Source organism: Hydractinia symbiolongicarpus, chromosome 10, assembly GCF_029227915.1.
Source record: "Hydractinia symbiolongicarpus strain clone_291-10 chromosome 10, HSymV2.1, whole genome shotgun sequence".
Taxonomy (NCBI): domain Eukaryota; kingdom Metazoa; phylum Cnidaria; class Hydrozoa; order Anthoathecata; family Hydractiniidae; genus Hydractinia; species Hydractinia symbiolongicarpus.
The window spans coordinates 11,859,522-11,873,177 of NC_079884.1; the positions used below are offsets into that span (position 1 = coordinate 11,859,522).

Genomic DNA, 13,656 nt, shown 5'->3' on the forward strand with positions numbered 1-13,656 from the left:
AAGTACGCCAAACTTTGGATTGCCTAAAGACTTCGGTTTTCTCCTATAATGGTGACGAAGTTAAATTACTGACTGTGAAACAAGCACTAAATCGATCGTGACTCTAGTTCAAGAAGGGTTTAAATCCTTGCAAGTTTTATTTAAAATTGGCACTGCGTCAACTTGATGTGAACTGAGTGAAGTTCAGTAAATGGCACGCGAGAAAAATAACACACAGGAAAGGTAATGAATCAAAAAGGGATGAGAATTAACAGTTATCTAGAAGCAACTCTGTAAAAATATACGCTTATTACATTCGGTAGTACCAAAAACATCAAGAGAAGGTAATTGCCCAGTGCAGAAAATTTTTCCTTAAATTTCGCTAACGTTTGTATATACTTAATTCGAATTATCATATCTAATTTTAAAATCTCCTTGATTGGACACAAAAAAGTCATGAACAAACATATTTTATTTTACTTTTTCATTCAGCTTGTACATTTTTTGAAAAAACGTTGCCTAAAGAATTAGCACAGCTATTGTAAACATCTTGAAAACTCCATAAAGTAATAAAATTGGTATAGCTATGAGTCCAAGAAATTCCAGAAAATTTGGCATATTTAAACTACTTGAAAGAACGTCGCACTTGCTACAAATTCATCTTGTTTTACTGGATCGATGAGATAATGTGCGTATGTATTGGGAATGATCACGCTGCGGGAAGTAACTTTTCTTCCAAGAGGATTGACCTATAAGAAAGTTATTAAGAATTTAATATTTTATTCATTTGCAAATTTTATTTATCTTTTGTTTTTGCAACCTCGTCACTTTGTCTTTTTCCGAGGCTTCTGCTTGCCTAAAGTTTTTACATAGTGTAACTCAGACAATATAAACTGTTTTTGCTTTAGCACAACCCATTCTTGTCCCCAGAGCTCTTTGAGATAAAATTCGAAAGTACTATACTCGAGGTATATAAGAGCTCTGGGAACGAGAATAAGTACAACCAACCCAAAATGTTTTTAGAACTTTTCAATTAAAGGGAGAGAAAAAAAGTCTTAAGAACAAGGTTGTAATGGACCTTTTTCATGTGTCACATAAATGGTTCACCAACCTTTAAGCGTTATAAGTGTTATATACGCTTCTTTTTTCTGTAAAGACAAATTACAAAATATCAGAATTTCTCGCATCATCAATTTGGAACGTAAACTATACAATCTCTTTAACTTTCTATATTCCATACCTTTACTTTACGTTAACAAGAATTGTCCCCAACTATTTCTTTTTCAAAATTACAACTTTCGTCTCCTTGCAAATGATTGAGATGAAATACTGAATAAAATATAAAATTTTGATATCACCAAACCAGTATCCAGGACTCTTAACTGTGCATCGAGAAAATACTGAAGTTTTGCTGAAGGTTTAAAGCCGTTCTGGGAAAATATATGATGAAATTCGTGTTTCAAAAAAATTAAATATTAAATTTCTTAAATGAACGCTGAATTTTTCCAGCAATGACAGAAATTATAAATTTATAAGTTTTGCACCAAAGGATAGAAATATTTAATAATTAATTTTATTTATTTATTTATTTATTATACTTTTTTAAATTCTCATAGTATTATATTTAGCTACATTATCTCAAACAACAAATCGGACACCAACTTAAATTTCAAAGAAATAACATAGAAATTTTTCCTTATCAACATTAATTTTTTTTAGTAGACAAGGTTTATATATTTTTCTATCCAGAAATACTTTAGGATTAAACTGTAAAAGACAAAGTATCGTTGAAGGGTTACTTTTAAAATTGTATTTATTTATATAAAAAAGTATTATTGAAAAAAGAATGTGGTTTTAATCTGCAATTTTTTCTACCAATTTTCTTTATGCAACCGCATTCAATGTCTGATTTCTCGACCATCTTGGAAAACTTCACGGGTTTTATTAAAACTAGGATGCATTCTCTCCTCCCCAGAGCTCTCTCAAGTTTATCTCAAAAAGCTATAGGGACAAGAGTGGCCAGAAGAAATGAAAAGAGATTGTAGCTATCGTGAAAGAAGAGAGAGTTTCTGTTCGCCAAAGAAATAAAAATTGCACTACAGATGTAAAGGAAAAAGAAACACAGAGAGTGCAGATCAGTATATCAGCTTCGTATAAATCATCTACCTTTCAAAACTCTTGTGGTGATTGACTGAAATGTTCAGATTCGTTTTGTTGTAATATATCTGGAGGTTTTATGCAAGTGACTCTAAGAATAACTGCAGATAGAGCTGCAACTACACCAACAAAAATCCCCAAACTTTCAATCATTCTCCCACTTATTTTGCAGCCATGTTGAAAGAAAACATTAATTTTAAATCAGCACTCTGTCAATATGACACATTCCGTGCGGTCGTTCCAAAGACCACATTAATCTTTAATTGGTGCCCATTTCTCTCTCTTGACACAAATTATCAATTTATGTTTGTAAAGTTAAAGGCAGACTTAAAAAATACTAGTACCTAAGCTTTGCTACCTCGTATTTAGTCCTCTGAGATGATTACGTGGAAACTTTAACGGGTCCAAAAATCAACCACGTTTTCAGGGTTGTTTCACACAAAAAAGAAGAAAATTTCTTGAGAAGGAACTTAGAAAAGTAAAAAAAAAAACGAAAAATAGAAATAATCTTAAATCGCTGGCAAACGCTAAATAACAAAATTACTTAATCAATGTCTTTCAAGTTTTACTTATATTTTGAGGTTAATAAAAATAGAGAATCTCATTATTCCATCCTACTATCCTGGCTTAAAATTGATCACGCTGATGACAATGATCAAAGAATGTTTCTTGATGCAAAATTTTAAATCCTTGCAATGTCACCCTCGTTACCAGGGTTTTTTGCCTTTTTGGTATGAGATCAAATATCAAAAATCCCTGAGAATGAGGGTGATGAAAATAAGACAACAATATACCACTCCTTTGTCTCATGGTTTATATTCATTCTGAAATATATATTATCGATCTGTAAACACTGTATAAAGGTGTCTCTGACTACTTTGCTTCTGAAGGTTTTCTTCCCTCCAGCCAGGTGTAAAATTATAGGCATAAAGAGCCCTGGGAACGATGTTGCACAAACTTTCCAGGGCAAGTCTTTAAAGAGAAGTCTCATAAATTATGCTCCGTCATTACATGTTTTGTAGAGCTTATCAATATTTTATCCATGCATGATTTATAACGTAAACTTCTTTTTTTCATATCTCACAAGATGTGTTTGTACATTATTTTAGTGGATCTGTTTTTATGCTTCTTTTATGAGAACATGGTGTCAGTGATATGACTAAGCAAGACCAGTTCACAGGCAAAAATTTCCACAGCAAACAAAGATAAAAAGTTCGATTGATTTTTCGTATTCCTTGAAAAAAAGAAATCAGCGCATTATAGTCAATTTGTGACGTACGTTGCCACAACGTCAACTTTAAAGCCGACTGACGTAATAACCTCGAGTCCAGGGCAAGTGTTTTTTTTTTTATCAAATATCATACAGCGCCACGGTTCCTGAAATGTTAAGGTTACTAAAACTAAATATTTCTCAATGTTTATTTTTTTGGTTATGATTTACAACTTTGACGACAACAAGATTGTTGATACCTAATATTTACAATTTTACTGAAAAATAATATACACAATAAATAATTATTATTATCATAAAATTACAACTTAATAATTTTTTATTTTAAACACGATATTTAACCCGTTTTACTTAACCCCCTCACACCAATGTTTCTTTCACAGTTGATGTTGTTCAAATGAGTCCAAATAATACAGGTGAATGTCTCAATCATGACATAAATATGCAACCTCGTCCCCAGGGTCTTGTGGCCCCTGAGCCGTTATTACGGAGTGATTAACAAGGCAAAATGCCCTGGGAACGAGGTTGATAAATATGTAAATATTTTGCAAGTCTTTTTTTTCATTTTTAAGTTGCCATATTAACTATTTACCCCTCGTCCCCACCTGCTTCCAAAAAGAACATTTCTACCTCATTATTTAACCCGAATACTTTTAAATAATTTTGAATACTATCTTTACCTGAAGACCTGAATCAGGTGTAAGTGGAAATGAAACATTTGTACGTCTTTTTATATTAGAAATACGATTTTAAGAAAGATAAGGTTGGGATAAGGGTGCTAAATTGCATGATATTGACAAAAGTGAAAAACTAAATTTATGTATTAACAGGGCTCTTGGTGAAAAGCATTAACAAGGTAGAAAAAGTTGTCAGGCGCTATAAATATTTGGAAAAACTTTGTCATAGTTTAGGCGCTGAAGCTAAAAAGTTTCTTATAAAAACACGGGTTGTCAAAATTACATAAAGTCTTCAAGGGATATAGATTTTAAAAAATCTAGCATCAACTTTTCTTTTTCACTTCAACAACGACAGCTTTTTGAGTAACACCACAATTATCATTCTTTGCTGATATCTTGATAAAACCTTCAGAACCCCAAGATAAAGACCAAGAATTTTTAATCAGCCAATACTCTTGTCCATTTTCTTCTCCGTAACCTACAGCCAGTGCTGCATGGTCTAGTCTTTGATCTAAGAAACAAAACGTTATTCTTCCACTGTCATGCAATGATTTATTTTGGTGAGTTACCTTAAGGGGATTAATTTTTGAAAATCTCGCCAATTTCGCGAAAATTAGTTCTTGCGAAATTTTATTTTATTTTCGAAACATTTCTCGCAAAAATTGGTTTTCGAGAAAATCTATTACCCTGAAGATAGTTAAAAAAATTGCAATCTTTGTTCGCTTGTCAGTGATTTAGTGTTTTCAACAGTAATCATTAGCTTTACAACTAATAATCAAGTAATCAAAGTTCTGAGGGTAATGGTTAAAATAGTATTTGGATTTGCCTCTCTCTTTGCGAAGAGGATTTTTCACTTAACACGTTTTCCTCCTTGAACGAAAAACCTTTTTAATTTATATCAAGGTTGAGTTTTCCTAAGTGTTTCCTTCGCAGAAAAATTGTAACCTGATTCGTTAATATGGACACTTTAGTAGCTGACTTCGAGCAGCTGTTCGAAACAGACATTTTGAATATATAGTAAAAGGATTTTTATTAGTTGGCAAAGTTCTTCTCTTAAAAAAACGCAAAGTGGACTTTTTTTAAATTTTTAAACTTACCACATTTCTTATCGTAATACACACCGCTATCGTAAAATTTAAAAGATCTGGGACGAGTATTGATAAGAACAGTGACTGGACCGTAAAGAGCAAGTGCCATTTTTAATTCAGTGGAATTTCCCGCCGAAACATTGAAGTATCCTTCCAAACTTGCACCATTTGTGATGTTGCTAAAGTGACAGTATCCCTCCTGTAAAAGAGAAATTATAAGTAATAAAAATAAATGAATAAATAAATAAAAAAATGAATGGATGAATGAATGAATGAATGAATGAATGAATGAATGAACGTATGGATAGATGGATGGATGGATGGATTAATGAATGAATGAATGAATGAATGAATGAATGAATTAATTAATTATTAATTAAAAAACATGAATGAATCTTATAAACCATATTCTTATAAAAGAAAAATCATGTAGGTCTCCAGCCACTAACAAGAAAAGGTTATTCAATTCCAACCTTTATCCAAAGACCTTAGCGTTTTTTCTCTCTATATGATAAGAAAGTATTAGGATACAGGTCCTGGTATCAAAATAGATTTAGTTTGACATGTACGAATATTTCTATTGACAGATCCTGGTCTTGTTAACGCCCGGTATTCGTCACTTACCTGTGCCAGATAATTTCCGTAACTTTTTCTCGTAGCTATGCCGCCATGTTTAACTATCCATTGCATAGCCCGATATGGGTATCCACCTTTGCAGCCTTTATTAGCAAAACCCCATGAACAATCGACGATTTGTTGGACTGATAAGTCAACCATGTCCCCAGTCTAAATGAAACCAAATAAATGCACGTTTGAAGGTGTGTCTGCAAACTAGTCGTTAGTCCGTGGAAAAACCACGGGTTCGCCAATCTTTTTATACCGCATTGCGTGCGTCTTAATACTTGCGCAGCTAAGCTACCATTTTGCGTGACAGACAGACAGACAGGCAGACTTATACGGGTATTATATTATAGACACACGTGTTCTATCAACCTCGTTTCTAAGCAATTTCAAGACACGAAAGACTACCCCTAGGGGGTTTTGGTTACTGAGCCGTTTTTAATAAGCGAGAAAAATACACTGGGTACGAGGTTGGCAAAGACTACATCACAATTTTATATACCGTATGTCTTCAGGCATTGACTGATGCTTTCTTTTAAGGTAAAAAATCTCAGAGGGAAGTGGATTGAGAGTTATAGCCAAATGTGTCCAAAGAATTGTTCAAACAAATTGCGATATTTTCTTTTATTAAAAAATGCAAAATACTAATGGTTTTTCGTCAATTAAATATTTTTTTTCAGAAATTATATTATAAAATAAAATATTATTTACTGCCAGCGTGGGATTTTTGAAAAGTAAAAATCGCGTACATCTCATCTTTGTGTGTGTCTGTGTGTGGAGAAACAGGAACAGCATATTCACAAAAAATCACCGTACTAACCTTCAAGTAATGCGCCCCTTCAATAGCACCAGTGACAGCGTATGCATAACACGAACCACAAATACCTTGGCTCCTCACTTTAGCAACCGCTCCTAGAAATTAATTCAAAATAACTATTTAGGCTAATGAACATTAAAGTTGCAGGGTTCTCCTTCATCATACACCCTTTTTTCCTCATTTTATTTTGATTGTGCAAACTTTGTCCCCATTCTCTGTATAGAGTAAGAAGATCCTCTATTACAAGCATTAGGTTTAAGTCAAAGAACAACCAAAGAACAAGCGACAATTTACACAACTTGGTCCCCATCTCCTAACATAGAGTAAAGCTTCCCTTTCAAAAATATTAGAAATGGGTTTGTTTAAATCAACAGAGACAATTGACATACCATACTCTCTCCAATCCAGAGTTTTAGGAATCGGAGTTACTTCAACATCGATTTTCGGTGGAACGAACTTCTTAGCAGAATTATCATAATAGCTTTCATTCAGTAAGCCTTTATATTTTTGCATTTCTTTATCAGTAACATCAGCGAAATGATTCATCTTCAGTTTATAAGGACGATGTTGTCGATTAAAATTATGAATAAATCTGACATAAAATACATAAAGGGAAAAATTAAAACGTATAAAATTTTATTTGATGCCAAAAAGTATAACTATCAAATAGCTTTGCGATGTTGAGAAACAAATAGTACAGGGAACGAGGTTGTCGCTAAGCATTTTTTCACGTTAATAGAGAACTATAACCTATATTATAACCTTGTCACACAACGAGAGAATTCGGTTTTGTTTTAATGCACACTCTATCACTTTTCTTCTTCTTTTTTTTGGTAATTCCGGCAACTCGATCTGGTTCCCGGGTAATTTGCATTTTAATGAAATCGATGGCGCCTACGATAACAAATCTCACGCCATAAAAAACCTGGAAACGAGAATGTTGACAATTGCTTATCTTATTCAATCTACTTCACGTCGGCGCCATTTTATACGACGGCAAACTTTTGTTACACCGGCAATTTATATATTTTTTCGCGATCAAAAACTCCAATACACGAACAACAATTGAAGGGAGAAAACGAGAGCAAAACTTTTGTGAGATCAAGTTCCATTTAGCTTAAACAAAAACCACGTCGACAAAAAATTGCTGACGTGAAGAAGGAAAAAAAAGGCGCCGAGGTGAATCAAGAATTTTCATTAACACGTTTGTATTTTTCGGTATGCTAAATTCCGAAAAGTTTAATTCTAGTGCTTATGATACCTGCACAGGGACAAACAACTATTCCCCTTAAATAATTCTTACCTCAAATTATGTCGAAAAATATCTTTCCTCTTCACATGTTCCACATCATCTTTATAATTCTTATTAAATAAGTTTTTAAAATCTCGAAATACTGTCTCTATCACCAGTTCAAAATGATGCGAACCTAACGGTTTCCCTTCTTCTGTGTCATAAGCAAAATTTTCTGGGATTTCGTCATCTGATGACGTCATTGTTGCTTTATTGGTATCATTGTTTAGAGCTGTCATAACGTGACCATTTTGGTGCGAAATAAATTCAAGCATGGGATTGAACGATGAAACCGTTGCCTCACTTGCTTCGTTGTTACTCAAATCAAAACAGTGTAATTCTAAAATAGAAAACAAGCTGTTGAATGACGAAGCGCAACTAGGATTAAGGTATATGCAACAGGGTCGCCAAAGCCGCCCTTGGCTTTGTATATATATGCAGACAGGGGAAGGGGAGGGGGTCCATGTGAAATAAATGGGCATAAAATAGATGAGTGTATAATGGATGGACGTTGTCTAAAAGGATGAACGTAATGAAAGCTAACAACATTCTATTTCCCAGACCTCTTGAAGACAAAACCTTATTTTGAGGTTTATCTCAATAGCTCCGGGGTCGGAAAAGCATCAGCAAGTCATTTACTTATGAGCAGGAAGTCAATGCACGTTTTGCACAGCGACTTTGTTGCCCCATTTTCTCCCCATAGCCCTTTGGCCCCTGAGCCGTTATTATGGAGCGCTGCTATCAAAATAATCAAAAAGGAACAACGTGGTTGTGTTACACCACGTTACAAAAAATACTATTAACCAAATAGACAGACAAGTCACGTACCTGTTGGAATTTCCATGGTGCTGAAATCATAATTCCAAGGCTCAAAAGCTCTGTACTGTAGAATATATTTATCATAATATGACGTCAGAAGAGTATCATAACCCATCATTTCATACCGCAGTGGAGATGCTGGGTCACTACGTGTAGTGTATAACGTGTACGTGTTTACTTTTGTCAAGATGGTGAACTTGTGCATCCATTTCCAGCATGGTATACTGTCGTTCAGCTCACAATTGCCTTTGAACTAAAAAGAGAACAAAAAGGACAAATAATGTCTAAAACGTATACCTCTTTGCAGTTAAAACAATTTAAAAAAACTGATCTAATAAATATATTTTCTAATGCCAATCTCCGTCGACGCAAAGCGAGTGATATCTCCGTTCAAGTTTATCTTCAGGGAATCTTGTATCTTTTCTGACATTGGGACGCGATACGATATCAGAAAAGATACAACATGCCCTGAGGACGAGGTTGGTTTTCGTTTTAAAAAGATATAATTGATGTGAAGATATCTGACAAAAGTAACATTTTGGGGTCCTGGTGTTGTCGTTTGCTCGAGCCAGGCTCTTGTAGGGGGATCGCGTTTTCCTACATGCCAAATTCTTCTGTATATATGAGTCCTTGAAGCCATCAGGCAACAACGATCTTTTAAGAAATTACTAATAGCAATGCTGTAATTTATCGAGACTTATTTATAAAATATTAATTTATTTATATATAAATTTATATGTTAATTTATTCATCAGACGAAATACAACTTTCATACGTGGTTTGACGAAGTTGATGCATCGCAACCTCGCCTCCAGGACTTGCTAGTCTGTTTATATTTGGACGACTTAAGAAAATATAAAAAACCTAACAAGTCCTGATGACAAGGCTGGACGCGCATCTACCACTTCTTATGTTGACTACCGATGCAGTAAGTATCTGCACTGTTTATATAATCTATGGAACACTGGATACGAAGTTTGGTTGACTCTTTTTTTATATTTTCCGTAATTAAAACCTCTGTGGATTACAAGTTTAACTGACCTTAAAGAGCTTCGGGGACGGAACTATGCTTTGCGCATGTATCGGAAATCTCTTCGTACCAACGTGATGTAAGCAACCACGAAATGTTTTGTTCTTTTCTTCTGAGTATTCTGGAATCACTTTAGCAGCGAATCCATAATCGCCTATGTCTTCTCGTTGATATGTTCTATCCATTCCTATAACAACATAACTTGAATTACCACTCGAAAGGTAATTGTACTTCGTTCTTAGCGATTTGTAATGTGGCGGTAAAACGGAGCATGTTTTTCTATGAATGTTTTATGGCGCTCATATAGTGTAAACCGTAGTTTCTATTCGGACTCTGTAGAAGAATACAAGTGCTTTATTGGATATGCGCATGCGCATATCACAACGAGCATAAATGTGCCATGTGATATTACGTAGACCTCTTCCAGTTATTGTTAATGGTAATTAACAAGAACTTAATCTTAGAAGTTATTTTGTAGGGTTTGGGGGAAGTACTGATGATATCGAGAATTTAGGGCAACGAATAATAATTACCCTAGAATATTTAAGAAATCGAACAACCTCGACCTCTAGGCTCTTTGTCTCTTTTTTACAACGGAACGGCGAGACAAAATGGTAATTTTTCTTTCTCGCTGTTTCTTATGTCAAAAGGAGATAAAAAGCCCTGGGATCGAGGTTGAAAATCAAATATTTTTACCCAATGGGAAAGTGGTGGAAATACGAAGCATTCAAGCTAATAAGAGTCAACTGTACACAATCGAATTTACCTCCATAATAATCGATCCTACTCATTTTCTCTTTTGCTGAATACCATGCTTCAAACGGTTCAATGATGCCCCCGTAAGGTAACTTCAATGTCCCGGTCACGTGATATTCTGTTGAAAATTTAAGAGTGGGCACGTTCCGTTGTTTCACCAGATCATCGTGAAGATTTCGGCGTTGTTTCGTGAATGTTCTTTCAAATGTATGCAATGACGGTGAAAATATCACACTACCGGCGAATTTGTATTGACCAAGAATGAATATCCCTACTTGCGTCAGAAGAAAAAAGAAATTGACAAATATTTCATACACACAAGTGTCAAAGCCAACGCGCTTATACATAATTATATTTTGCTGCCGCATTTAAAGGTTATTCCCGCTTGCAAAAACTAATATCTCCAATAGTATTTGTAAACACGTTGGAAACTTCTGACTTGCAACTCCCCTAGTTCGCTTGCAGCAAGAAAGTTAGGTAAAAGTGTTTTCACTACATTGACATTAAATGGTTTGAAATGATTTCTTGAAGATGCACTTAACATGCTAGTTACAAATGTACACGCCGGTGCACTTACCAGTTGAAAGAAGTAAGATCAAGTAACGTGTAAAATTTGCAGATCGACATGAAAAAACAGTTTTCTTCTTTTTCTCATCTTTATCTGTTGCGTTACCTTCGCCTGTCATATATTTGTGCGGACATGGAGACGAAGGATGCGTATGTAAAGTCCTTTGTTTAATAATGTTTACAAAAAGTTATCCTTCTTTCCAAAATATTTATTTGTTTGCGATAAATCTAAAATTTTATTTTCTAATCTTGCTATGGCTGCACATCCAGTTCGCCATTATGCATGCAGCTATGCAATGAGAAAGAAAAACGGCAACGCTTGGTTAGTTTGTACCGATATAAACATATTCCGCTCACTTTCGGCATGAAAAATGCCGAGTTCAATTCTACTGATATATGTGCAATCAAGCTAGCGTGCTAACCCTCAAACGCTGTTATGAAAGCTCTGATATATAAAATGCTGCAACGATATACTATTGATTTTTTTTATTTCGGACCCAGACCTTTTTTGTTAGCTTTGATTTTAAAACTCCTTCTGTAAAATTTATAGTGTGTGTGAATTTATTTGTTTCCTGGTTTTTCGTCAACTTTGTTTCCAGGGCTCTCTTATCATTTTTAGTATTTTATTTCCCAAATAAAAAGAGAGAAAACCACTGGTTACGAGGTTGGTTTGTTTTATTAATTTATGAGGCTACAAACGGAAACTAAACATGACTTGAATCGAGAATGACATATTAGCTTTACAGTTACGACACACCTTTATCCCCATGGTTTTTGCATTTTTGTTTTGAGAAGATGGCAAAAGGTCCTGGGGACGAGGATGAGTTACGGCAGTAACGTCTTTTAACATTTTCTTTCAGTTTTTTTAGATTGCTTGTACGCGTTCATCTTATAAGAAAGTAGTTTATAGCAACCTCGTCCCAAGAGCTTGTTAGGTATTTTCATGCAAGCATCAGACAAGCGTTTTTTTTAACTTCTTTTTTAATGTTTGCCCTAGTATCTTTGCGACCAATGGCGAAGTGAAAATGCCGTCTACAACTGAGAATACACTGTCAACCACTACCTTAAACTTTTTAAATAAATCAGGATTGAAAACGCTAAATCATCAGTCTCGGCTTTTAACACGTGGAAATATACCAAGAACAGCAAAAGTTAGCGTTGTTGAAACAAAAACAAGACAATTTTTTTACTTTTTCTGGTCCTGGCAACAAGGGTGGAGAATCTCTTGCTAAAAACACAATTCTGGACCAACTAGTAGACATGGCTTTCCTCGAACAACTCTCAGGACCGTGATGGTGATGTTAATTCCCTATGATTTTGGCCACGCCCTCATATGCGCTATACCACTAGCTAGCGCTCTTATTACTGTAAAAGTTTTCAGGCTAGAAGCAATTGAAAGGCTTGGCAATATAATTTGCAAGCTGGTTTTTAAAATAAATCAAAATATGTCTCCCAAAAATTGCAATGATATTATTCTTACGTTAGTAAACTCCAAAGAGCGCAGAGCACTCTCCCCTAAAAAAACGAAGGGGGAGTTAAAATCCCAGCAGTATCAAAACACTTAGTTACAACCTTCTTCCGCCAAGGTTCCAACACATCTCCTTTCCGACAAGTGTTCTCGATACATAACAGCTTTTTTGTGACAAGCTGCAATCCGGAATGAATGAAATAAAAGCTGCCTCGAAGCCCACCGCAGGTCTGGGAGAAACATCCAACACATGTTTGTCTCCATGGTCTAACCAATCTAGCGACAAAAAACATTTCACGTGTATGGACCTCACATACTAGATTTCTAATTTTAAACACCGTGAGACGTTGTGAATTTGAGTTCCAACTCCAATTTATAAATACCAAACAACTCCAATTTTACTTTCACATGAAGAAAAACATAAACCAAGAAATTCAAAGACTTTTGCAGAAAGGTATGTTGTACATCCCGAGAAGAAGTTTAGTTCAAAAATGGAGGGAAATTCTTTACCCTAAAAGATGTGAATTAACACATTAGGCAACAGCCTCGTTCCCAGAGTAATTTTTTTGCTTTTCTGATATCCCAAACGACATATTTTCGCCTTGTTTCAGGTATAACCAAAGTAAAAAATTGCCTAAGAAACGAGATTGGTTAGGCAAGTTAATTTTATAATGTCTATATTGAAACCAGTCATAAACCTATTAAAAAAAACGTTTTTTGCATGGTCTGATATTTAAGAAGCTTCCCACTTTTTCGGTCTTCATCAAGCGTGAACAGAGAAAATATACATGCTTTGTGCAGGAGGAGAAACTGCATTAATTTTGTTTACTTTTTTTTGGTTCCTTCTCTCCACTCATAATATTTGCAAATATCTTGACTTCATCGTTTTTTAGTGTTTTGATAGAAGTTTTAGAAGCGACCTATCTACAATTATTACAAACGCAAACATAACATCATTTGACAAACATTCATTGGTATGCGGCTGCGGAAGGGTGGTCTATTTGAAATATCCGGTCAATTCACATCTGCCTGTGATTAGTATATCTTGAGAAAAAGAGAATAAAGAACAATGTAGCAGTGTCGTTAAATTTCTTTTAGCTATTTAAACAAATAATCAACCTAGTTCCCAGCGCCTGTTGTTTCTTTTTTATAGCA

General features: G+C 34.7%; 1 protein-coding gene and 1 long non-coding RNA gene across 3 annotated transcripts; both read right to left on the reverse strand.

Annotated features, from left to right (window-relative positions):
* Nucleotides 1–441: 441 nt before the first annotated feature.
* On the reverse strand, nucleotides 442–2,813 carry LOC130662666 (uncharacterized). Its single transcript, XR_008989071.1, has 3 exons — nucleotides 2,146–2,813; nucleotides 1,220–1,308; nucleotides 442–728 (listed from the first exon to the last, which is right to left on the reverse strand). It is a non-coding gene; the product is annotated as an uncharacterized LOC130662666 (long non-coding RNA).
* A 1,319-nt stretch (nucleotides 2,814–4,132) lies between these two features.
* On the reverse strand, nucleotides 4,133–12,306 carry LOC130662667 (counting factor associated protein D-like). 2 transcript variants are annotated; one of them, XM_057461570.1, is made up of 10 exons: nucleotides 11,044–12,306; nucleotides 10,477–10,737; nucleotides 9,722–9,897; nucleotides 8,690–8,933; nucleotides 7,874–8,201; nucleotides 6,960–7,162; nucleotides 6,574–6,665; nucleotides 5,757–5,918; nucleotides 5,142–5,331; nucleotides 4,133–4,555 (listed from the first exon to the last, which is right to left on the reverse strand). In XM_057461570.1, exons 1-10 carry the CDS (start codon nucleotides 11,150–11,152, stop codon nucleotides 4,368–4,370), a joined length of 1,953 nt encoding a protein of 650 aa, XP_057317553.1. In that variant the 5' UTR covers nucleotides 11,153–12,306; the 3' UTR covers nucleotides 4,133–4,367. The 2 variants fall into 2 exon arrangements, with proteins under 2 accessions (XP_057317553.1, XP_057317552.1); XM_057461569.1 differs by having other exon boundaries at nucleotides 10,477–10,740.
* Between the last annotated feature and the right edge of the window lie 1,350 nt (nucleotides 12,307–13,656).

Coding starts and splice junctions, on each gene's coding strand:
- LOC130662667 (XM_057461569.1), bottom strand. CDS start 11,152: ATGACAGGCGAAGGTAACGCAACAGATAAAGATGAGAAAAAGAAGAAA. Junction 8,934..9,721: donor CGTCCCCGAAGCTCTTTAAG/GTCAGTTAAACT, acceptor TTCTCTTTTTAG/TTCAAAGGCAATTGTGAGCT. Junction 6,666..6,959: donor TCTGGATTGGAGAGAGTATG/GTATGTCAATTG, acceptor ATTAATTTCTAG/GAGCGGTTGCTAAAGTGAGG.